Source organism: Kogia breviceps, chromosome 2 (genome assembly GCF_026419965.1).
Source record: "Kogia breviceps isolate mKogBre1 chromosome 2, mKogBre1 haplotype 1, whole genome shotgun sequence".
Lineage (NCBI taxonomy): Eukaryota > Metazoa > Chordata > Mammalia > Artiodactyla > Physeteridae > Kogia > Kogia breviceps.
This window is the reverse complement of record NC_081311.1, coordinates 183,436,167-183,459,231: the sequence shown is the minus strand read 5'-3', so window position 1 is coordinate 183,459,231 and position 23,065 is coordinate 183,436,167. Positions and strand designations below refer to the sequence as shown.

The 23,065-nt window shown below is 53.8% G+C and overlaps 4 protein-coding genes across 11 annotated transcripts in view; 3 read left to right on the top strand and 1 right to left on the bottom strand.

Annotated features, from left to right (window-relative positions):
* Positions 1 to 302: 302 nt before the first annotated feature.
* Positions 303 to 5,869, bottom strand: RETREG2 (reticulophagy regulator family member 2). Of its 2 annotated transcripts, none has more exons than XM_059052761.2 (9): positions 5,129 to 5,869; positions 4,732 to 4,838; positions 3,977 to 4,007; positions 3,482 to 3,617; positions 3,017 to 3,101; positions 2,572 to 2,715; positions 2,316 to 2,410; positions 2,024 to 2,159; positions 303 to 1,795 (listed from the first exon to the last, which is right to left on the bottom strand). In XM_059052761.2, the coding sequence occupies exons 1-9, from the start codon at positions 5,407 to 5,409 to the stop codon at positions 1,182 to 1,184; spliced, it is 1,629 nt and encodes a 542-aa protein (XP_058908744.1). In that variant the 5' UTR covers positions 5,410 to 5,869; the 3' UTR covers positions 303 to 1,181. The 2 variants fall into 2 exon arrangements, with proteins under 2 accessions (XP_058908744.1, XP_066882991.1); XM_067026890.1 differs by having other exon boundaries at positions 3,482 to 3,529; positions 5,129 to 5,832.
* Positions 5,582 to 11,731, top strand: CNPPD1 (cyclin Pas1/PHO80 domain containing 1). Of its 5 annotated transcripts, none has more exons than XM_059052762.2 (9): positions 5,582 to 6,083; positions 6,993 to 7,080; positions 7,529 to 7,637; positions 8,179 to 8,260; positions 8,423 to 8,543; positions 8,629 to 8,757; positions 9,732 to 9,793; positions 10,162 to 10,279; positions 10,514 to 11,731. In XM_059052762.2, the coding sequence occupies exons 2-9, from the start codon at positions 7,012 to 7,014 to the stop codon at positions 11,057 to 11,059; spliced, it is 1,236 nt and encodes a 411-aa protein (XP_058908745.1). In that variant the 5' UTR covers positions 5,582 to 6,083; positions 6,993 to 7,011; the 3' UTR covers positions 11,060 to 11,731. The 5 variants fall into 5 exon arrangements, with proteins under 5 accessions (XP_058908745.1, XP_058908746.1, XP_066882993.1 ...); XM_059052763.2 differs by having other exon boundaries at positions 5,583 to 6,729; XM_067026893.1 differs by lacking the exon at positions 5,582 to 6,083 and adding an exon at positions 6,659 to 6,724.
* Positions 11,732 to 11,813: 82 nt separating this feature from the next.
* SLC23A3 (solute carrier family 23 member 3) lies at positions 11,814 to 20,371 on the top strand. The gene is made up of 13 exons (XM_059052891.2): positions 11,814 to 12,607; positions 13,414 to 13,610; positions 13,738 to 13,895; positions 14,009 to 14,130; positions 14,319 to 14,392; positions 14,722 to 14,903; positions 15,226 to 15,349; positions 15,505 to 15,613; positions 16,791 to 17,044; positions 17,560 to 17,665; positions 17,948 to 18,115; positions 19,129 to 19,224; positions 19,661 to 20,371. The coding sequence occupies exons 1-13, from the start codon at positions 12,601 to 12,603 to the stop codon at positions 19,951 to 19,953; spliced, it is 1,890 nt and encodes a 629-aa protein (XP_058908874.2). The 5' UTR covers positions 11,814 to 12,600; the 3' UTR covers positions 19,954 to 20,371.
* Positions 20,372 to 21,039: 668 nt separating this feature from the next.
* Positions 21,040 to 23,065, top strand: part of NHEJ1 (non-homologous end joining factor 1) — a 77,355-nt gene continuing 75,329 nt past the window's right edge. Inside the window, exon 1 of one of the 3 annotated variants that reach the window (XM_059053223.2) lies at positions 21,040 to 21,167. The gene's annotated coding sequence lies outside the window, so the exon portion shown is untranslated. The remainder of the gene's footprint in view (positions 21,168 to 23,065) is intronic. The other 2 variants (XM_059053222.2, XM_067026889.1) reach the window with 2 other exon arrangements.

Sequence of the window (23,065 nt, the reverse complement as noted above, 5' to 3'; positions counted from 1 at the left end):
GACAGTGTTAAGGTTGTGGGCAACACCGTAGAAAACAATTGTTATGGTCCCAAATTTCTAGTGACTGGGAAGCCAAAGCGATTTCCTCCTGCATACAATTTATTTGTACATGCTCACTCTCACCAAGCATATCACACCATCAGAGAACACGGCTAAGGGCAGGTTACGTCTGTCAGGGTAATCCTCGCTTCTTGCCTTGTTTTGCACGAAGGTAAATAACAGCCAGGAGCAAGATGGGGGACAACGAAATAAGGGCAGAGCAGAGGGAGGGAGATAGCTCACAGTGAGGCAGGCAGCAGCAGTTCTAGCCATCAATAGTTTATTGTTCCAGTCAACACCTGCAGAGATGTTACTGTCCACTTCCTGACCCTAGTAGGGGGGTCCCACCACGCTTGGACATGGCCCAGAGAAGCAGGTCTCCTTATTCCTCCCTAAGATAGTAAGAAAGCCCCTCACCCCACAAGACAGAGCTCCTGCTCACTAACGTAGTGCTGGCGCATGTGCTGTGGGATCCCTGCTCCCATCCTGCATTGGGAAAGGCTGGGATGAACCAGGGCAAGGGTGCAGTGGAGGTTACACGGGCTACAGCGACTAAGCGCATAACTACTGACCTGACCCACCACCCGGGGCTTCGTCTGCACCTCCCAGACAGGAGCCTCCCTAAAGCTTAGCCGGGGCCTGCTGGGAAGGAGGAGCTGGCAAAGAGTGGGGATGGAGCTGCTAAGGACACGACACAGCGGGGAAATAAAGCAGAGAGGAGCGAGGGACAGGAGAGGAAAATGATAAAGTGCCTGAACTAAACAACCGAATGGGACACGAGGACGGAGCAGCACAGGTCCCTGAGGATAGGAGGAAAAAGAAAGGGACATATCACCAGGGCTTGGGGCATTGTGGAATGAAACTAGAGTTGAGGCAGGGAAGCAAGTGGGAAGGACTCTCCTAGCCCTGTTCACATCCACTAACCCAAATGTAAAATTATTTACAAGCTTAAAACCAATCCCAGGTACTGTACCAGGCCCAGGACAGCAGGCAGGCAGGCAGGCAGGCGGAGGGCGGACTGGCTCCATCTGATAGCCAGCTTCCCCACATATTGCTCCTCCCCAGGGCAGTAGGGAAAGGAGGAAACAGTGACATCCCTAGCCAAGAAGCCCTACTGTGCCTGCAACTCCTTCCCCTGGGGTTCATGGCTCTGCCGTGGCCTGAGCCTCTTGGGCTGACTGTACCAGAGACGGGGTATTGGGCCCTAGGGGTGGAGCATCAGCGGGCTCTGGGAATGTCTCTGGCCCCAACCCCAGCTCTGCATTCAGCTGCTCCAGCTCCCCCTGATCCAGCAATTCGAAGTCCTCAGTGGTGAGTGCCTCTTCTTCCTCGGGGGCAGGCAGGGGCTGGGGTGAGTCCTGGGGAAGAGGCGGGAGTACTGAGGGGGAAGGGGCAGGGTCATTTTCAGCAAGGCAAAGTAGGGGTGACAGGGCGCTAGGTGGAGTGATGAGATCACCACTCACTGCCTCTGGGCTCAGTGTCTCCACTGGTCCTCCAGGGGAGAGCATCACTCCATCTGTGGGAGACCCTGCTCCATTGAAGTGCGTGTTCACAAAATGAAGGGGGGATGAGAGCCGAAGCAAGGTTTCCTTGGATGCCACATCTTCTTCCTCCTCCAAGTCCAAGTCTTGCCTTGAGAGGGCCTGAGGGGAGCCCAGCAGGTCTTCGGGAGGGGCCAGGTCTGTCTCCTCTCCCTCCCCCAGCTCCCGACTCAGGGCCTCCTCTGGCTCACTTGGCAGGCTCTGCTGGTCCAAATCTGGGCAGAAAACAAAGGGCCAGGAATGGGCCTGCTGTGCTGAGTAGCTGCAACAGGCCATGGAAGGCTGGGCCAGGCCTTAGGCATTAAGATCTTTCAGGAGTTTGGAGTAGAACTAGAGGATCAGCTCCCCACAGAAAACACTTATGGGGGCAACTGCCAGAGAGCACAGCCAGCATCCCACGACAGGGAACAGGAAGCTTGGAGGGAACAAAGGACTTCCCATACCCTCCGACACATCAGTTAGTTGTGGAGTCGTCGCCCGGGATACAGAGAAGCCACCACTTTCCAAAATAGAAGCCTCTTCATCTGACAGCTCTGAGTCTGTAATGGCCAAAGCCAGTGCTGTTTTCTTCACATCCACCTGCAGGAGAACCAGGATGAATGCCACACAGGCAAGGGGGTAAGAGAGACCATTTTCCAGGAGCATCCCTGCCCCACTACCAACCCCCACCCCCTGGAGAGGTGGCTGCTCTAAAACAGAGCAATTCTCCCCCAGCCCACCTCCCTTGGACCTCACCACTGGGGAGAAGCCAGCCAGTTCTGCCTCGCTCTCACTCTCTGTCTCCGCCAGCGGCTCATCACCTCCGGGTGGTGCATTCTTCCCCTGCCGCTCTAGAGAACCAAGAACAGCTGGGCAGTGACCAAGCAGGAACAATGGTGGGGGACAAACACTGCCAAAGGTATGGAAAGTACCTAAATCCTAGGGCATTTCACAACCTACAAGCCAAGGTCCTCCCCCATTCCCCCCCTTCTGGGTCATGGGATCCCCTTACTCCTCTTGTCGTGTTTGTGATGCAGGGCATCAGCTTCCGCCTTCATGCTGTAGTCGAGCTGCATGAGCAGGGGCTCCAGACGAGTGTACATCCTCTGGATCAGTTCATGATAAACCACCAGGGGCCACAGCAGGATACTCAGCACTGGGGGTTAGAGTGTCCACTCAGAGATCCCTAAGCCTATTTCCCAAGGGCTCATTCAACTGATGCTTGAACAGAAAAGGCTGAAGGAAGACAAAGTCCCTTCCTGAGGTTGTTCCAACTTCTTCCCACATCCACTGCCCTCCCCAGATGACTATTCCACTGTTACTAATACTACAGCATCCCCTGGAGGTCTCTGTAAATGGGTAACTGGGCAGACAGTGTACCATCTGCCCCTGGGTCAGTCCATGGAAAGAAAACAAAGACAGGCCTTTGGAAAGGGGAGAGGTCAGACCCTACTCACAGACAATGTAGGAAATCATAATCCCCGGAACATAGTGTCCCAGCACAGCCAGCACAGCACAGCCAGAGCAGACGCGAGCACAGAACTGCAGAGGAGAGCACAGGATCTAAGAACTGTAGGCTGAGGTATGCGCTCCACTAATCTGGGTAGGAGGCGTATGCTTTCTAGGAATGCGGTGATCCAGTTTAGCCAAGAGGATGCCCAGGACCACCAACTAGGGAGTTTGCAATAAACATTGCCAAACACCTATAGTTCAAATTGGTCTCTCTCGGCAAGAAACAGTGTCAGAACGGCAGAAGCTTATTCCGCCTCCTGTACCAGACTACTAGCTGTAAATCTTGCCTCAAGAAGGCACCAGGCCTTATCCTTCAGTCTCCAGCTGGGGAGTTCGAGTCACTCCTCCCCATCCCCCACCTCTATTTCTCCACAGCGTAGAGAACGGTTGTGTGATGTGGGGGAGGTTACCTGAGCTGGATTCTGCCTCTTGTACTGCAGCAGCTCCTGCAGGTGAATCTGGAAGGTGAGCCAGCTCTCAGCCAGGTATCTGCACAACTCGGGCACACTCAGCAGGTGCGGCCGGGCGCCTGACCCCGCACCCTCACTGGGGAGACATGACACGACCCCTGGAGGCCTCAGACACCAGCTTCCTAGGCACTCAAATACCTCTGAGAATGCCAATGAGCTCTTTAGTCTAAGGAAGTGGACAACCCCACCTCCCAGAGGGGGGCCGTCCAGGTCCTGGGGAACAAAGCCCAGAGCTCCCAACCCTTTGCCCTGAAAGGAGCAGGCACACAAACACCTACGCAAGAACCCGGGACCAAGCTTGTTACCGGTGCATTCACTATGCTGGGGTCTGTGCCTGCAGAAGCTGCAGTACTGCTACGCACTGTGGCGGTGAGACACTGGCACCAAAGCAAGACAGGGATTGGGCATTTGTCTTCAGGGGTGGCCTGCACTCACCTGTCAGAGTGTGGCTCCTCTGGGGATGATGCTTTAGAGAGAGAAAGGAAACAAGTTATTGAGGTGTAGAGCTCTGGGAAACACTCCCCAAGCCAGAAACAGCTGCCCTTCCTCTGCAGCCCCAGAGTGCTTTTTTGAAATGCCATTTGCGGGAAGTATTACATTGTTATCGTCGTTTGTATGTCTGTCTCCTTCTTTAGACTTTACCTTCTTCCACAATGGGAACGACATCTTATTCACGTTTACACCCCAATCAACTCACACACAGCCTGGCACCTAGTTACTCCAACATGTCAATTAAGTGAATATGTGGACAACAAAAAACACAGGAAGAGCTAATGCTCCTTTAGTTCCTATCATATGTGAAGCCCTACCACAGGCACATAAAGTGTATTCACTCCTTTATTCTCCACCTCATGAAATAAGTTTTACAGTCCCTGTTTTATAGTTGAGGAAAACAGGCAAACGCAAATCGGAGATCCAGTGACTTTTCCAAGGTCACATACAGGGTAAATGGGAGAGCAGGCAATGGAACCCAGGCCATCTGGCTGCAGAGTCCGCAGTCTTAACTACTACACACAATAACATTAATCTTGAAAAAGGGGAAATTATATTTCCCATCTGGGGAAGCAGTCGTGCTTTGAGAGGCAGGTGGCCTGCTGTACGCTCCCCTCACCATTCAACCCAGCCAGGTGAGTGAGGCACAAAACAAGTGCTCAACGGGGCTTGCTGAATGAATTAAGTATAACACTCACCTGAGATGTCAGGGAGGAAGCGAGGCTGCCAGAGATCCAACAGAAAATAGGCCAAAAGTGAGATGCTGAGTAGGAAGAAGGGCCGTAGGGAGGAGGAAGACAGCAACCTTAGGGAGAGACAGGCACCTCAGCGGTGAGTGGGTGAGAGAGGCTCCCACATCCATCGCAAAGGCGGAAAAGCGCCCACTGATGGGGGAATGGGAACCTCCAGGCTTAACTCGACACCCGAAGACAGAGGAATGGGGCAACCCAGGCGGACGACGACCTTTAAAAACCAGCTGATGGGTCAGTCCCCCAGGACAAGCATCTTCCCCAGAAAGAGGAATGGTACTCCGGACTCTCCCGCCCCCGCTCTACCGCGCAGCCCGGCCCCGCCCCCCTCCTCCGCGGCCCTTACCAGAAGAGGCCGTTGAGCGCGGCCGCCGTGACCAGGCTGTGCAGCGGCTTCTCCCACACCAGCAGCCGCTGCACTGCCGCCAGCACCGCCTCCCAGCCGCGGAGCCGCAGCCACAGAGCCGTGGCCAGGCGTCCCACCGCCTCGGCCGTGGCAGCCTCCTCCTCCGCCTCGCCGGTGGCCTCACCCATGCCTAGGCTCAGGCCCAGGCCGAGGCTCAGGCCCAGCCCCGAGCCCCCACCTGCGCCGGTGTTACCAGCGCCACCGCCACCGCCACTCGCCATAGCCCCGCCGCAGCCGCCGCCCGAGCCCGCGAGGAGCCAGGGCTGCGCGGCCGCCGCCGGGGGCGCGTCAGGCGGAAGGGGGCGCACGCAGCGGAGAGGGCCGCTGAGGCCGCGGACGGGCGTCACGTGATGGTGGAGCGACGATTCTGTCACGTGACACTTCCTAACCGCCGAGATGGGGCGGCCGGAGCCTGCGCGCAGGTGGTTGCCGGTGACCCTGTTCCTACGCAGATTCGTGTTTTGGCTGCGCCGAGCGGCGTCTGCCACTTTCGGACGGAAGGACGGAAATCTCCGCGTTTACCCACCGCAGCCAATTTTCTTCTCCCTGTGTAGTCAGGGCGGCTAGGGAGGCTGGTCTTGGCCCGGTATTTCTGATGTGATGCGGCCAATAGGGTCAGGGAGTGGGCTTCAGATGCCCAGTATACCCCGAGAGACCTGCTTCTGCCCTGGTAGGGCGGCGACCGTCCCTTTACGCAACCCTCAACGGTACTAGTCCTCCCAGTTCCCTCTCCTCAGCGAATAAACAAACAGCAGCGCGTGACTCGACAGACTCAAAACCAGCTTCAGCTATTCAGGGAAGTAGTTTCCTTCCCATCTTTCTGTAAACTCTCCCGCCTTTACGCATGGAAAACTCCTTCCAATACCTTGCTTAAGCAAGAGATTGGGGTCTGGGGGTGAGTTTAAAAATAAAACCCTGTTTAGGTGCTGTTTACTCTTTGGGGGGCATGTTAACACCATCTCTTGAGGCTTAGAACGTAACAAGCGTTTTGTGTTTCCTTGAGATCATTTAATCTCTGCAATAACCCTACGACATACGTGTTTAATTAGGTCTAAAATTCCAAGCTGTACAATAGGAAGACATACAGCCCAAAGTGCCCTTGCCTTTTGTACACAATTCACTACTGTTAAATTTTTGTGTACTCTTACTGACGCCTTTTACTGTATATTATTCTGCGTGTGCGTATTATCTCCTCTTTAAAAAAACAATTGCAAGCAACTCCCTGTCCCGAGTCTTTGTTTTATTTACATCGGTATGAAAAGGTCGGTCAGCCGGGCTCGTTCATCCTCCGTGCGCCATGGTCCCCTAAGAATTGTTCCGATTTCTCAGACGGGGGCACAATGGTGCTCAGCGATACTAGGAAAAATAGCCCGGCTCCTTCCCGGCGGTCGGGGCCGGCGGCTCGGGCCAGCGGGCGGCAGGAAGTGTCGGGCGCTGACTGGCCAGCAGCGCCCCCGCGGCCTCTAAACGCAGGGCAGACGCGCGGCGCGGCAAAGGCACAGCACGCGCCTCGAAGCCGGGTCTCCTCTCTACTGGGTGAGGTGGGCGCCCTGGCCCTTGAGCTTCACGCCCCGAGTCCGGAGCCCAGATACCGGGACTGGGAGCCCGGAGCCCCGCCCGGAGCGGAACAGGAAGAGGCTCCCGCCTGCCCGGCCCCGCCTGCCTCTTCTGGCCAGTGGCGGGGGGTGCTGCACCGGCGAGGGTGGGGGCCCGCTTGAGGGAGGCCGGCGGGCAGGTGGACAGGCGTTCAGGGGCGGTTCCGCGGCCCCCTTACAATTCGTTCCCTTTCCTTCCACCTTCGCAGGGCGGCGGCTGGCGGCGCGATGGACCTGGCCGGGCTCCTGCTGGACGAAGAAGGCACATTCTCCCTTACCGGCTTCCAGGACTTCACGGTGAGCGTGCGGCCCGCCCCCTCCCCTGCCTCCCCGCTCTTGGAGCCGGGACTCCGGGCGCTCCCGTCGGGGCCCGAGCGGGGCCGCGAGCTCGCCTGATGGCTCGGCCGGGGAACCAGGCGGTAGTCGCTCTAACCGTGCCTACTCGAGGCCCTGGCTGCTTGGGCCCCGGGGGTGAGCCTCGGGGTACAGGACTATGGAGTGGGTGGCCAGCCGGCGCCCTTCTCAGAGAACTTCTCCTCCAGAGCCCTCAGCGAGGAGGATTCCACCCCCTGTGGACAGACTGCTGTTGGCAAACAGTCCGGGGAATGCGGGGCTGGGTGGGGCATGGGCCCCGCTAGCGGTGAGGCAGGCCTTTCGCCCCGCACCCCCCTTCCAGCCGGGAGCCACGATGTCCATCATACCCTTCCCTGCCCTTCGCACTCCACCACCCTCCTGCCCTGTTCAGTTCCTCCCAGGACACCAGAAGCTGAGTGCCCGCATCCGAAGGAGACTCTATTATGGCTGGGACTGGGAAGCTGATTGTAGCCTGGAGGAGCTCTCCAGCCCTGTGGCAGGTTAGACAGTGTTGTGCAAATGGGCTAACGAGAAGCCTGAAAATGGGGTTGTCAGTGGTCACCAAAATGACTCTAGGTGTACCCTGGGAACTGCACTGTCTCTTCATAGCTAGTGCATTTGATTGGTGTAAGCACTAGGTTTGTATTTCACTATTTTTAAAGCCTAGATGAGGAGGAAACATGGCTGTTTTACAAGTCTATATTATTCTTGATTTCTATACCAGAAACTTTAAATTTTCCGAGGATACATGTCATATATTTCCAAAGCAACGCATGTGTACCTTTTCAAATGAATTAGAGTAAAGAACAAATCTAGAAAATTTCAGGTGACAGGGAAATAAGCCTTCTTGCTGGAAGGAGCTGAAATTCAAACCTGGAATGGGCTTTTCGTCTCCGTGTGGGAGAATTCGATGTCTATTTTGTTATTATGGTTCTGCCCCCAAGGCCTCAGATAATACAGTTTTGGGTCTTCTGCTGATAACAGTGGGGACAACCTTGGAGGAGTTGTTTGCTCACTCTGTTTTCCTTCTGCCCCCTGCAGACATTGCTGTGGAACTGCTCCAGAAGGCAGCCCCCAGTCCTATTCGCAGGCTCCAGAAGAAATATGTAGCCCATGTGTCCCGGTGAGTCCGCAATTGAGAGAGACAGAGTGAGAGTGTTTCGGCCCTAGAGAGGGAAACGGTTATCTCTAAGGAGAAGTTGTAAAGATATAAGGATGAGCATCATAAGAGTTACAAGAGCTGAAAGACCCTTGGGTTTAATTACTAATCCTTTTTGCCACCCAGGGAGGCATGCATTTCCCCGTGTGCTATGATGCTAGCTCTGGTGTACATTGAGCGGCTCCGGCATCGAAACCCAGACTACCTACAGCATGTGTCATCATCTGACTTGTTCCTGATCTCCATGGTAAGATGCTCTCTTCCCTTCATCTCTCTGGTGAGCCGGGAGCCTGGTGTGAGCTCTGCTGACACCACCTCTGGTTCCTCTGCAGATGGTGGCCAGTAAGTACCTCTATGATGAAGGGGAGGAGGAGGAAGTCTTCAGTGATGAATGGGGAGCTGCTGGGGGTGTGGCTGTACCCACTCTCAATGCCCTGGAGAGGGGCTTCCTGAGTGCCATGGTGAGTATCTATTCTCTCTCGCTCTGTTTTCCTGGCCCATCTTTATATTCCTTTCACCCTTTGTCTTTTATCTCCCAGCTTTCTGCCGTCTCTTCATTTCTCTTTTTGCTTGTCCTCCCTGTGCCTTCCCTTGTTACTGTCTTCCCTTCTAGCTCTTCTGGAATAAGCACACCCTTTGGAGGTTCCTGGCATGGTGAAGCCAGAAATGGAGCATCCCTCATCACCAATCCTCCAGGCACCACAGGGGACACTCTGAGTCAGAGCTTATCTTACTGGGCTCTGATTATTTGCTTCCAGACTTTGTCTGTCCTTAGGTTCTGGGCTCCCTATGAGTATGGACCATCCTCAAGAATAGTTTTTCCCCTTGCTTTTAATGGAGGCTGCAATATGAAACCAGATATGTGGAGACTAAATAAGTTAATACGTAAAAGCTTTTGGAACAGGACTTCCCTGGTGGTGCAGTGGTTAAGAATCCACCTGCCAATGCAGGGGACATGGGTTTGACCCCTGATCCAGGAAGATCTCACGTGCAGCAGAGCAACTAAGCCCGTGTGCCACACCTACTGAGCCTGTGCTCTAGAGCCCATGAGCCACAACTACTGAGCCCGTGTGCCACAGCTACTGAAGCCCACGTGCCACAACTACTGAAGCCCGCGTGCCCAGAGCTCATGCTCCGCAACAAAGAGAAGCCACCGCAATGAGAAGCCCACACATTGCAACGAAGAGTAGCCCCTGCTCGCCGCAACTAGAGAAAGCCTGCGTGCAGCAACGAAGACCCAATGTAGCCAAAAATAAATAAATAAATAAATAAATTTAAAATAAATAAATAAAAGCTTTTGGAACAGTATCTGGCACACAGTAAGAGCCAAGTGTTACCCGTAGCAGTGGTTGTACTTGCTTCTCTGGGTCTGGTTATTAGTTGACTGTGGCTCACATCCAAGTCTGGTTCGACGCTCTTCTCTTCCTACCCACAGGATTGGCGTCTCTACACTGACCCTCGGGAGATCTTTGAGGTACTGAGCTGGCTGGAGAGCTGGTAGGTTCTAGGAGTTGGGAAGAGGTTGAGGGATTTGGGGGGAGACTTCTGCCATAGGAGCTAAACAGAGATGAGGGTGTGGGTAACGGGGGGAGAGAGAAGACGGGAAAAAGAATCGCCCAAGGTAGTGGTTCCCAAAGCTGTCTGCGGTCCTCTTTGTAATAACCCTTGGGAGGGTGGGAGAAGCTTATTTAAAATACACATCTTGGTTTCATTCTCAGTTTCTGGATCAACGGGTAGTCTAGGAATCTGTACATTTAAGAAGTTCCCTAGTGTTTCCTGGTTGGGTCCCCAGGGGAAAGAGGGTGCCAGTGGGCCAGCTGCAGGAGGGTTGCAGACTCTCTCTGTCTTCTCTCCTCTTTCTGCAGCGTGGCTGAGCAGCAGGGGCGCCGGCGAGGCTGGTACACCTATACAGACCTGTGTGTGCTGCTGGAGCAGCCTGCCTGGCAACTGGCCCTGGGCTCGCTCTGCCAGCGGCTGGCAAAGGTGAGGAGGGGTCAGGAAGGATAGGGAGCTTGAGCCGACTGTGGTGTAGGGTGGGCTGACGTAAAGCAAATACGGAAAGGCTCAGGAGATTAGGTTTGGGAGCAGATGGTGATAGAGAGCTCTCACTTGAGTACAGGTGTCCAGAAATAAGGAGTGGGTGTGTTAAAGACAGTTAGCAGCGGGTTTGGGGGAAGGGGATTTGGGCACTGACCTTTCTTAATCCCTCTCCTGCAGTTGTCCTGCCTGTTAGCTATGGCGTATGTGAGCAGCGTGGCCCTGGCTGTGGCATCGATGGCCGTAATACACCAGTCCTTGGGGCTGTCCTGCAGCCCCCCACCTGGCCCCCCAGACCTTGGACTGGCCTCCAGGTGCCTTTTGGAACCTTGCATACCTGCTTCAGTGCCACGGTGCCTGCCGTCTCCTGCTAACGTCTCCAGCTGCCTGGAAGTCGACGTAGGGCTGCGTGCACTCTGGGGCCGTCTTCTGGCCTCACTGACTCCGCCACCGTTGCCTCCCCCAGCTCCTCCTGCACCTCCCACTCTTGTCCATAACTGCCCCCTTTGCCAAAAGCTCCAGAAAGAGTCCCCAACCTGCCATACCTGCCACCACGCCAACCATACCGTCCCCACTGGGCCCCCCAGCCCCCGGTACCACTCCCATGGCCTGGCTCCCCAGTGGCCTTGGAGCCCGATGCCCCCGCTGCTCCCACAGCCCCAGCAGTGTTCCCTCTTCGGCATCATGGAACTGGCCCGCCTTAAGTCGTTCATTTTTCCAGGCTAGGTAGGGTTCTGAGGAGTGCATTAGGAGGATTTGGGAATCCCTGAGAACCTGGAGGAGCAAAGCTTGATCTGGGTTCTTGGCTGGTCCCCTGTCCTCTTGAGTGATGGAGCTTAAGGGCGTTGTGGGGCAGAAGGACTGAAGGTCACTTGCTCTTCCGTCCCTCAGTGGCTGGCTGCTTGGCCAGGGCAGTGGTGGTGCCGGGAGAAGCTTCAGCTCAGCGACCAGGGGCGTGTCACAGGTGGACGGGGGAGGAGCCTCTGTCCCTCCATTTCCCCTGAGCTTTTATAGACTTTTGCTTTTGAGTTTCCTAGGATGGGGTGAGGGAGGGAGGAAACATTGGCCATGGTCTGTGTGATGTCCCTGATGCAGGAGAGGCAGGGACTGACAGGGCCACCCACGGTGGGAGCTGCTGTGGGCAGGCGGGGTGAGGGGGGAACCCTCTCCACACACGTCCCTGGGACTTTAGTCTAGAAGAGCCAGGGACTGCTGGGACCTGCAACCTGGCCCTTTCGTCTTCCGCCCTTCTCTTCTTAGTCTCCTGCTCCTGGGCTTCCCTCTCTTCTGGTTCCTCTTCCCGGGTGTTCTCTTCATAGGCCTCTCTGGCCACTGCTTTGTATCTGGGTTTTTCACGCTTTTTGTAGAACCAAGATTTCAATAAACAGTTTCAGTCGCGTGGCTTGGACTCATCTTCTGCAGCAGCTCTCGAAGAACTCTCCTCCCCGTATCTACCTTCTCAGCCTCCCTACTCCCTGATCCCATCATCTTGCAACTCATTCTCTCTCGGCCCCATTCCAGAACTTCCCTGTTGTTTGATGATCATGGGCTCCCATATCAAGCTTCTCCCTCATCCCTGCTCCCAGCACCCTGGGGCCCCAAGCACTGCTCGACTTGGATGCAGTGGGGCCCAGAAGGTGACTGTGCCCCTCCTGGGGGTAGTAGCCCTGTCTGTCACAAGTTCTGAGTGAGCACCGTCTTTGTGGATCCCTAAGCACATCTCGTGGAGAGAGGCCAAGCCAAGTATCCAGCGGAGCCCCATGAGCTTGAGGGCAAGCCCAAGGACACCTTATCTCTCTGCTGACATCCTTTCTGGTCTGACACGTGGTCGTCGTCAGTGTTATTAAAGAGAAGAACAAGGCTGGGTTATCACTGGAAGAAGGAAAACCGAGTAGCCCGCTGGACTAAGGTTATCTGGGACCATGGAAGAAGATCCTCAGCAGGGGTGGTGCCGCTACCTAGGGTGCATCTTGGAAATTTATGGGGCTTTTTGTTTGTTTTTTGGCCACACCGTGTGGCATGTGGGGTCTCAGTTCCCCGACTAGAGATGGAGCCCATGACCCCTGCAGCAGAAACATGGAGTCTTAACCATTGGACCACCGGGGAAGTCCCAATGGGACATATATTGATTGACATAAATTTGAAGGGAAGGGACTCGCTGGCATTTAGTCGCCCTGTACAGAACGCTACACGTCCTGAAATGCTCAGGGACCCCGCCACCTCTTATTATGAAGAATTCCTGAGACAACTTTTGAACCACTGGATGTATGTCACGTATGTGAAAAGCCTGTTTATCTCAGCCCTGAATTATGCAGTGTTTTGCGTGTAAATGCAGAATAGATTTTGCACATTTGGAAAAAGACTCAGTTTGCTAGGAATGCACCTCTGTGTAAATTAAAACTATGCTTTGTTCATCACTTTACCAAGAACTTGTTCACTGTTTGGGAACATCAGGTCACTAATGGCAGCAGTGCCTGTGGTACATGTGTCATCAGGAAAGCACCGATATCAGTTGGCATTGCAGCTGTCACATCCATGTTGATTCCACATATGGGGGTGGGCACTGGACTACTTCATTGTCTTCTGGTTTAGTTGGGCCCAAGCTTTCACACACTGAAAGGGTAAATTATTTCTCCTTTATATTACTGTGAGGACATTATACGGAGTTGTGGTCACTGTTGTACGTGATGTAGGGATGTTTCCTTTTGACGTAGTCCAGGGGGCTGGACCCTAATAGGGTTGAGAACTGCAGTGTAATTGTGATGGTTCCAAATGGCAGTGGTGAGGAGGGAATACAATCTAAAATCTCCCCAGCCTATTTTAGAGGCTCCCTCCCCACCACTCCTATCCTGGGACAGGGGCTCTAGATGGAGATTCTTGGGGGGAGGGGTCCAGAACTTGGCTCCCCAGTTAATGGGTGATGGAATTTGTGCAAGAGCTGGGCAAAGGTGAAAGGGCTGTGTCCTGCCCCAAATCCCTCATCCCTTCGCTCTGCTTCATTGACACTCCCGCCCCCTGCTCGCTCCAGGCAGCTAACTTCACACAAACTCTGACCTCTTACTCTCCCTCCTTAACTCCAGGGCAGGCAAGACAAGACGAAAGGCAGGGCAGCGTGAGCCGATCACCCCCCAACGCCGTACAACTCCGATCCGTGAGCTCCCAGGGTACCATGGCTTCCCAGCCGCAGCCGTCTGCTGTCCAAAATCCCCCCTCTCACTCTTGGGCCTCTCTGTGTGGGTCTCCTCCCTGGGGCCTCAGCTGTCTTCTGGCTCTGCAGGTAGGCTCAGAGGTGCAGGAGTTGGTGCTGGCTGAAGCGGGTGTTTGGAGGGAGGAGGTGTGGCATGAGAAACCCTCTGGAAGTAGGTATTTCTGCCTATTTCTGAAGACCGTTCCTCTGCCTGTAGCATATCTTGGTCCTGGCTTCTCTCCTCTGTGCCTCCCACCTGCTCCTGCTTCAAAGTCTCCCTGCAGGAGGACTCTCTTCCTCCCCTGCCCAGCTCCTGGCCTCCAGCCTCTTTTCATGTGGCGTGTCTACAGCCCTGCAAACTTGGATGGGCAGCAGGTGAGGGGAACTCCCTGGAGAGAAGGGGACAGGGTCCCAGCGCGTAGGAGAGGCTCGGGGAGGCTTTCAGCTGCCTCATGTTTCCAGACCTGCCGGGGCTGCTGTTCCTACAGGCTGCCTCTTATCCAGGCTCCATCCTTAGAGTTTCTTATCCCTGGTCTGGTGCTGACCAGTCAGAAGCTACCTCTGACCACCCGGACACCTGGAAACTGTGAGCACAGAGCAAGGGCACAGGGTGACGGTGAGGTTGGGTGCTCACCTGAGCACACAGTTGTAAGTGGGTGCAGGATTGAGATGGGGCAATGATGGGAGGGTTAGGCACCATGGGGTGCTGGAACTGTGTCAGGCACCAGCCAGAACTGTAGAGCAATGGGTCTCCAACCTGTTTACCTCTCTCCTCACCATGTCCCCAACTTCTCCCAGCCTCCCTTGTGCTGCGCTTGTGTGGGGGACCTGGCTGCCATGGCCTGGAGCTCTGGAACGCTTCTCTCCGAGAAGTGAGTACGTGGGGATGCGGAGGAGGAGAGCTAAGAGTGGTGCCCGACTTGGGAGGCTCTTGTTTCCATTTTTCAGGGACTGAGATGCTCTATGGCAAAGAGTTGGGTGGGGGGAACCCCTCCTGGAATTTTTTTTTTTTTCCACACCACGCTGCTTGCGGGATCTCAGTTCCCCAACCAGGGATTGAACCTGGGCCACGGCCGTGAAAGCCCAGAATCCTAACCACTAGGCCACCAGGGAACTCCCTAGAATTAGTTAAGATGTCCAGGCTGAAGTCATCTCAATTGAGCAGAATGTTTTCTCTTTGTCCACTTCTCCTCTCCACCAGGTGTCCGGGGCCGTGGTGGCCTCCGGGCTGCTGCAGGTCATGCTGGGGCTGTTCGGGGGTCCTGGCCACTTGTTCCCCCACTGTGGGCCCCTGGTTCTGGCCCCCAGTCTAGTTGTGGCAGGGCTCTCGGCCCACAGGGAGGTAGCCCTGTTCTGCTCTGCTCACTGGGGCCTGGCATCGCTGTACGTAAGTCCTGAGAGGCGTGGTGCCCGGTGGGGTGTGTGGGCGCGGGGGAGGGCAGAGGTGCTGGCTCCACCAGGTTCAGTTGCCATCTCAAAAGGGACAACACTCTGTGGATCTGGAATCCAGGACTTTTGCTGGATTCATTTGTTCACCTGACTTTCACCTTGTCTCCCACTGACCCCCAAGGTGCCCCCCTTCCCCCTCCATGGGGGGCTTTCTTCTCTGGGACCCCCTTTTACGGTGCTATGCCCCTCCTACCTCCACTGTCCCGCCTCAGGATGCCTGCTTCCTCTTGCTCCTAAAGCTTCTTCCCTCTCTTAGGCTTATCCTGCTCATGGTGGTCTGTTCTCAGCACCTGGGCTCCCGCCTGTTACCGCCTCACCCCTGGAGGGGAGCTTCAACCTCTTCAACCCACACTCACATCCCTGTCTTCAGGCTCCTCTCGGTATGTGGAGGTCTGGGCAGGGGCAGTTGAGGTTAGAAGGGCGGGCACGGAATGCTCACTCGGCCCCCTGCCGTTTGGTTTCTGTCTACCCCTCCAAGGCTAGCTTGGGAAGTTCCGGGGGAGGGGTTCTTTTCCGCCTCAGTCTTGTCCCTTAGGTGCTGATCCCAGTAGCTTGTGTATGGACCATCTCTGCCCTGCTGGGTCTCAGCACCACCCCCCGGGAGCTGTCTGCCGAGGCACCGTGGTTTTGGCTGCCTCACCCAGGTAGGTTTTCTCCTAGTCCTCCATCTTCTTACTCAAATAAAGGTGTCTCTTTCTTTGGACTCTGGGTTAATGAAATTAGCTGTACGGATTCTCAAAACACACAAGGGAGAGAAATTGCCAGTGTGAGGGGCGATGCCAGCTGCTCACCGCAGGTGTCTCTCTTACTGTTTAGAGCCGTCTGTAAGCCCCACCGCTGCGTGTTGATACTCCTTACCCAATTTACACATTTATGTTACTTACTCCCACAGACATGTGAGTTGGTGACCTGTGCACCAAGATTGCTTTTGAGGCATTGTATATGAAATATATTTGCTCGCTCATCAATTTTATAATGGTCTGTTGAGTGCTTATTATGTGCTAGGCACGTGATAGGGGACATGGTGATAAACACGACAGACAAAGTACCTGCACTCATGAAGCTAATCTGTTGGGGAATACAGATACTAATTAAATAGTCACCCAAGTAAATGTAAAATTGCATGTGGTAAATTAAAAAGGGCAGGTACCTTGTGTGATGAAAGTTCATAATGGGAAATCTGACTTTATTGGAGAGTTCAGGAAAGGCACTCTTTTTTTTATTTTTATTTTTTTGGCACTCTTTTTAAAAATGTTTTTATTTTATTTATTTATTTTTTAATTTTTTGGCTGCGCTGTGTGGCTTGTGGGATCTTAGTTCCCCGACCAGGGATTGAACCTGGGCCCTCGCAGTGAGCGCATGGAACCCTAACCACTGGACCACCAGAGAATTCCCAGGAAAGGCATTCTTGAGGAAGTGAGCACCGAGCTGAGATGTGAGAGATGAGTAGGAGCTTATTGGGTAAAGGCAAGAGTGAAGAGCATTCCAGGTGGAGAGAACAGCATATGCAAAGGCCCTCTAGTGGCCAGCAAAACAACAAGTACAAGGGCCTGTAACAAGGCCAGTGAATCTGGAGTGAAAGAAGTGAGGCAGAGTGCGGTGGGAGATGAGGCTAGAGAGAGAGGTAAGGGTCAGACCAAAGAGGACCTTGTAGACCACAGTAAAGGGATGGGTCTTTACCCTGAGTTTGATGGTTTTGTCCCAAGACATTATCTTCAGAGACCATGGGGCCTTTAGGGTTCTTGCGTCATAGGCTGTCAGAGGCAGGGGGATGCTTCAGATGTGAGTCTGGCCCCAAAGCAGCTCTTTCTCCCTCCCCAGCTGAGTGGGACTGGCCCTTGCTGACACCCAGGGCTCTGGCTGCAGGCATCTCTATGGCCTTGGCAGCTTCCACCAGCTCCCTGGGCTGCTACGCCCTGTGCGGCCAGCTGCTGCATTTGCCTTCTCCACCTCCGCATGCCTGTAGCCGAGGGCTGAGCCTGGAGGGTCTGGGCAGTGTGCTGGCTGGGCTGTTGGGGAGCCCCATGGGCACTGCATCCAGCTTCCCCAACGTGGGCACCGTGAGTCTTCTCCAGGTACGTGGACGGGGGTGGGAGGAGGGGAGCCGGAGGTGCAGGAGAGGGAAGCAGACTGATTGCCAGCTGTGCCCAGCCCTCTGCCAGGCACTTCACAGCAGTGATCTCATTTAGAGAGGTACCTAGAAGTGGTAAGGGCTAGGCGTGTGAGGAAGACACTCAATCACTACTGAACTCCTTCTGTGCCTCAGGCACTGTACCAGGCCTGAGGTTCTAGAGAGAAGCAAGTCAGATGAAGTCCCTGCTCTCTTGGGGACTTCAAGAGAGAAGAGAGGTGGACAGTTTAAGAAAACAAAAAAGATAATTTCCAAGAGTGGTAAGTGCTATTTAGAAAACAAAGTGGGGGTGGGATAGTGGTTGAGTAAGGGAAGCCCCTTTAGGTAGAGCGCTGGGGGATGCTTCCTGGGAGAGCGACATTTGAGTTGGGATCCAGACGATGAGAAGGTGTTGGCCAGCTGAAAACCTTGAACGGTCGAGGAGGTGGCTGTGTTTTCCAGTGTATCTTTGTCATCCAGGCTGGATCTCGGCGAGTGGCCCACTTGGTGGGGCTGCTCTGCGTGGTGCTTGGGCTCTCCCCGAGGCTAGTCCAGCTCCTCACCACCATCCCGCTGCCTGTGCTTGGTGAGTGGATGTATCAGCAGGACTGGTGTTGAACCAGTACCCCCCAGCAGGGCCCAACTGGTTGCTGGTGGTCAGCACCCTTTCTTTCTGAATAGCCTCCCTAATATATGGAAGTGTGTGTCAGCTGTCCTATTTTCTCAGCCATATCTTGGCCTCCTGACTGGCCTTCTCTGCTCCTGGGCCTTTTGGTGGTCTTTGCCCATTACAACCTGCCCTGGCCTGCAATACTCTCTGCTGTGCCAGCCCTCTCCCAACATCTTCAATTACTTCTGTATGAGACAGGTGGGGTGCTGGGGGTGACCCAGGCCGTGGTTCTGTCTACTGGATTCTCCAGCTTTCACTTGGCTGACATTGACTCTGGGCGGAATGTCTTCATTGTTGGCTTCTCCATCTTCATGGCCCTGTTGCTGCCAAGATGGTTTCGGGAAGCTCCAGTCCTACTGAACACAGGTGGGAAGAGGGGGCATGGAAAGAGAACTTGCTTTGCAGTGGGAAAGCAAGGGCTCAAGGCTTGAGTTTCTCTGGACTCCAGGCCCCCACACCCAGGGAAGGGCTTTGGTATAATCCATCCATTTGTTTAGCAAATATTTATTGAACACTGTGCTAGCCCCTTGGGATACAAAGGTGACTGTAGATGTGACAGTCTAGTAAAAGAGATGAGATGTGTAGAAACATAACTAGAAAGGTTCATATAAAGAGCTATGGTGCTTGGCGGTGAGAGAGATGGCTTCTGTTGGAGATGATCTGGGTAACTTTTATGGAGAAAGTAACATTGAGCTGGTCTTGAAGGATGGTAAGTTTTAAAAACATATTTGGTGAGAAGGTCATTGCTGGTGGAGGAACCACCATAAACAAAGACATAGAAGTAGGAAGTCATAGGGTATGTCCTGGGAGTGGCAAATAACTTACCTCAGCCTAGCAAATAGCAGTGGTTCTTAACTGAGGATGGTTTTGTCCCACAGAGAACATCTGTCAATGTCTGGAGACATTTTTGGTTGTTATAAGCAGGGGAGAGGTGATTGTTAGTGGCACTTAGTGGGTAGAAGGATGCTGCTAAACATCCTGCAATGTACAGGACAGCCCCCCTCAAACAGAAAAGTATCTAGTCCAAAATGTTAGTAGTACTGAGGTTGAGGAATCCAGGCTAGAGCACAGAAGGTAAGAAATGGGAAATAAGGTTGGGGCTTTTAATACCAAACTTTCAGGAGACAGGGAGCCTGGAACTATTGAAGCATATCTGGAGGGCACATGTATGCTCAGAAGATAGGGTGTTGAGCAGGGACCCTGTGGGAAGGGCCTGGGTGTGGGAAATAGAGAGCAGAGGGACAAAGGAGGGGGGGCATGGAACAATTCAGAAAGATCTGTCCTTAGTCCAAGACTTAGGCTTAGGGTGGAAGTATTAGGCGCCTTGGCTTTGCATAGGATCAGAGTTTCCCCTCCTGCCTGGCCCCAACCCCCTGTAGGCTGGAGCCCCTTGGATGTGTTACTACGCTCACTGCTCACAGAGCCCATCTTCCTGGCGGGACTCTTGGGCTTCCTCCTAGAGAACACCGTTCCTGGTAAGTTGAGTCCAGGCCCCAGCAGACTGGGGAATGGCCAGGAAGTCATCACTCCCTGGGTTGGGCAATGGCCTGAACACCCCCCCCCTTCTCTTTTTTTGAATTAAAAAAAATTATTTTTTAAAATTTATTTTATTTTTGGCTCTGTTGGGTCTTTGTTGCTGTGCGCAGGCTTTCTCTAGTTGCAGAGAGCGCTGGCTTCTTATTGTGGTGGCTTCTCTTGTTGTGGAGCACAGGCTTTAGGGGTGCGGGCTTCAATAGTTGTGGCTCGTGGGCTCTAGAGCACAGGCTCAGTAGTTGCAGCACACAAGCTTAGTTGCTCCATGGTATGTGGGATCTTCCCGGACCAGGGCTTGAACCTGTTTCCCCTGCATTGGCAGGCGGACTTTTAACCACTGTGCCACCAGGGAAGCCCTGACCACCCTCTCTTTTGCAGGCACACAGCTTGAGCGAGGCCTAGCTCAAGGGCTGCCATCTTCTTTCACTGCCCAAGAGGTTCGGATGCCTCAGAAGTCCAGGGAGAAGCCTGCTCAAGAGTATGAGCTTCCTTTCTCCATCCAAAACCTGTGTCCCTGCATTCCCCAGCCCTTCCGTTGCCTCTGCCCACTGCCTGAAGACCCTGGGAATGAAGAAGGAGGGCCCTCTGAGCCAGGAGAGACAGCCGACTTGCTGCCTGGCTTTGGGGAGCAGTGCCCTGGATCTAGCAGAGAAGAACTTAGGTCCCAGTAATTACCAGGACTCCAGCTTCCACCTTGATTACTTTAGCCCTATCTCTCAGCTTGCTGGAGAGCCAGATCCCAGGCTCTACTTTCTCCCAGGGAGAGGATGTATGTGTGTGTCTCACACGGGCCCACCTAAAGGTCTCATTTCCCAACAGGTGTGTTTGCCTTTCCTTCTCTTAACTAGGCCCAACTGTTCCAGAGCAGGGTCACAGTTTAGTGGGCCATGATTGAATGATATTTTGCCTGTGAACTATCTATACTCAAACCCCAGCATTCACTAACTGATATTTATTGTGCCTCCTATGTGCAAGGTCCTGGAAATACAGATATGGATAAGACAGGGTCCCTGCCCACTCAAACACTTATGGTTTAAAAAGACATGTAATTACCAACTAAAATCCAAAGCAGAAAGCAGTCCGCAATAAAGTTCGAAACAATGCTATGGGAGCAAAGAGGAATAATGAATTCTGACTGGGGATAGTAGGAAAAGCTTTACATAGAAGCAGCACTGAGGCTGGCCTTAACAAGAGGATTTTTCGTTGTGGAACAGGGATGGGGAGAATTTTTTAGGCTCAAGTATTCAGCTCGAGCAAAACAGTAAGTTGTACAAGGTGCAAAATGAGTTGAAGGATTTCAAGCTTCTCTGTGGTGATGGAGCATAAATTGGGGGTGCATGGAGGGAGAAATGAGACAGGAGAGGTAAAGATGAGGTCAGACCATGGGACTTATGCCTGGGAGACTCATCTCTTAAACAACTCGAGTGCTGGTGGAGACCCAAAAGAGATACCTAGTTAAGTTCAATCCCCTCGTTTTATTTAAAAACAACAAAAAAAGAGGTTGGACACGTAGGGAAGGGAAATGACTTTGGGTTTATCAACAAATACAAATCCGGGGTCCCCTCTCCTGCACTTCGTCTGGCATTCTTTCTACTCTGCCAGCGCGACCCCGAGGGGCGCCACTACCCCTCCACCTTTCTACCAGGGGGTCCTCCAGCCTCTCTTCTCGCTTTCCCGGCCACGGTGCCCCTCCACCTCCGACGGCTCCAGTTTATCAGCTCCGTGGGCCCAGATGTCCCGCCCACATCAGGCTTGGGCTCCGCCCCAGTGTCCCAAGACCCCGCCTCCCCGTGGTTGGGGGAAATGCCCCTACTCTAGGCCTTTCGGTTTGCGCGGGCGGGCCAGCTTGCCGCGGGGAGAGTGAGAGATCTCAAAGCCGCTCACGGTAGGTGGGGTCGAGCTCTAATCGGGGCCGGGGCCGGGCGGCGAGAGATTGCTCGGACTCTAAGGGCTGGCCCTGGCAGCGCACTTCCTCCCCGAATTTTCCTCCCAGGAGGGACCCGCGCGCGGCCAGAGTTCTGGGACAGGCCTCCGGGGGTAGGCGTGGGCGGGGCCGGGGGGTCGCGCGTGCGCAGCTTGCCTCCCGGCCGCGAGGCGGGGTTTGCGCGGGTACTCCTATGCGGGCAGCTGGGCGTCACCGAGTAGCCAGTTTTCGGCTTTGTTGCCCTTTGAGGGGTCCCGAGCCGCGCCTCATGCAGCCGGTGCTGTAAAAATAGAAACGTGGACGGTGAAGGCCTTTCTAGTGAGGGCGAATGGAAACTGGACGCCAGGCGGGCCTCCTGGTGTGGGGCTGTGGTAAAGGGACCGAGGGGCGGGGCGTGGCCCAGCCCGGACGGTCGCCGGGGTTTTGCTGCCCTCTGCAGGATGGCGGAGGAACTGCGCCGAGGGAGCGGCTCACGGCCAAGGGGCGGGACTGGGACCCGCTTTAGGCCACCCCACTCCTCTGTTGGCCCTCGGCGTTTCCCCTCCCTCATTCAAAATAATAAACGGGTGACTCTGGTTAACGTGAGGGTTAAAGGCATCCTTGAAGGAAACGAGAAAGGTGAGATATACAGGCCTCAAAACAGGACACGCGTGGTGGGAGCAGCTAACCCAGGTCTGTTGCTGAATTTCTCAGACCTTTTTAGGGGGCTTGTTGATCCCAGATCCCACATTTTAAACTCCTCCCCCGCTCGCAAAACAAAACATACTGTGTGAGGGTCCTGAGCTTCCAGGCTTTCCGAAGTGACAGGCTCGGATAGTCAACCCAATTTTGGTGACTCTTAGAGCGCACGCTGGGGAGTGCCTGTAAGGGAGAGAAGGGCTTGGCGACTTGCTGTTTGTGACCGACTTGCTGTTTCTGACCTTGGGCAATGTGGAACTCTGGTCCCGTGAGGACTAGCTTAATCATTCCAAGATCTTCTCTTCCCAGTAGGAACAGCAGGTGGGAATGTGACTGAAATACCATCCTCTGAACACAAGGTTTTAAGGCTGCGGCAGATAAAAATCACAATATATATAGTTCTGTTTCACCTGTCTGTACAAATTATGTTACAAGGCCGGGCTTCAAAAACTAGGTTATGGTTGGAAGAATAATGGCTTAGATTGAGATGAAAATGACTGGAAGAACAGCACCCTGTTAACCACGTTAATGAAATCCAAGGATTTTCATTGTTTTCTTTGTATTCTAAGATCTGCGGCCCCCCCAACTTCACTTTGTGTTTATAAAATGAAATTACATCACTATTTTTTTTTTTGGCTGCGCCGCAGCCGCACGCAGGATCTCTGACCAGGGATTGAACCCGTGCCCCCTGCAGTGGAGACATGGAGTCTTAACCGCCAGGGAGGGGGAGGTCCACCCTTTTTTTTTTTTTTTTTTTTACCCTCAGGAAAAATGATCAAACTGCCTGTAAAGTAGCCATAGTTACTGAACATCTACTAGATTAAGGCTACAAATTTAGTTGCTGAAGTAGAAAGGTTGGTTTCCAGGATGTGCAGCAGGGCATGATATCATTGATGGCAGTGCCTTGGATGTGGATGATGAGTGAAGGGGAGTTAATTCATGGTCTCTACCTCTGTGATGTGCTGTGCCTTGTATTGACTTCTTAGTCATTCAGGGTCTTCTTGAACACAGAGTTATTAGCTCTTTATTTGTGTCTCATTGATCCCTTTGAGAATTTGACCATAGCTGTAGCTGTGGACCTCTTCCCTCCAAATGGGTATATGCAGGTATGCACAAATTTTGCATATAATTCCAGAGGGTTTACATGCATAGACTCTAGATTAAGAATCCCTGTCTTAGAG

Bases quoted from the DNA above. Each gene is read 5' to 3' on its own strand.
- RETREG2 (XM_059052761.2), bottom strand. From the start codon at position 5,409: ATGGCGAGTGGCGGTGGCGGTGGCGCTGGTAACACCGGCGCAGGTGGG. The intron at 3,102-3,481 runs GTAACCTCCCCC...TCTCCTCTGCAG, and splicing joins AGAGGCAGAATCCAGCTCAG to TTCTGTGCTCGCGTCTGCTC. The intron at 2,411-2,571 runs GTAAGGGGATCC...TTGGTTCTCTAG, and splicing joins TCACAAACACGACAAGAGGA to AGCGGCAGGGGAAGAATGCA.
- CNPPD1 (XM_067026892.1), top strand. From the start codon at position 6,529: ATGGTGCTCAGCGATACTAGGAAAAATAGCCCGGCTCCTTCCCGGCGG. The intron at 6,730-6,992 runs GTGGGCGCCCTG...CCACCTTCGCAG, and splicing joins TCTCCTCTCTACTGGGTGAG to GGCGGCGGCTGGCGGCGCGA. The intron at 8,758-9,731 runs GTGAGTATCTAT...TCCTACCCACAG, and splicing joins GGGGCTTCCTGAGTGCCATG to GATTGGCGTCTCTACACTGA.
- SLC23A3 (XM_059052891.2), top strand. The intron at 17,045-17,559 runs GTACGTGGACGG...TTTGTCATCCAG, and splicing joins GCACCGTGAGTCTTCTCCAG to GCTGGATCTCGGCGAGTGGC. The intron at 17,666-17,947 runs GTGAGTGGATGT...TGTATGAGACAG, and splicing joins CATCCCGCTGCCTGTGCTTG to GTGGGGTGCTGGGGGTGACC.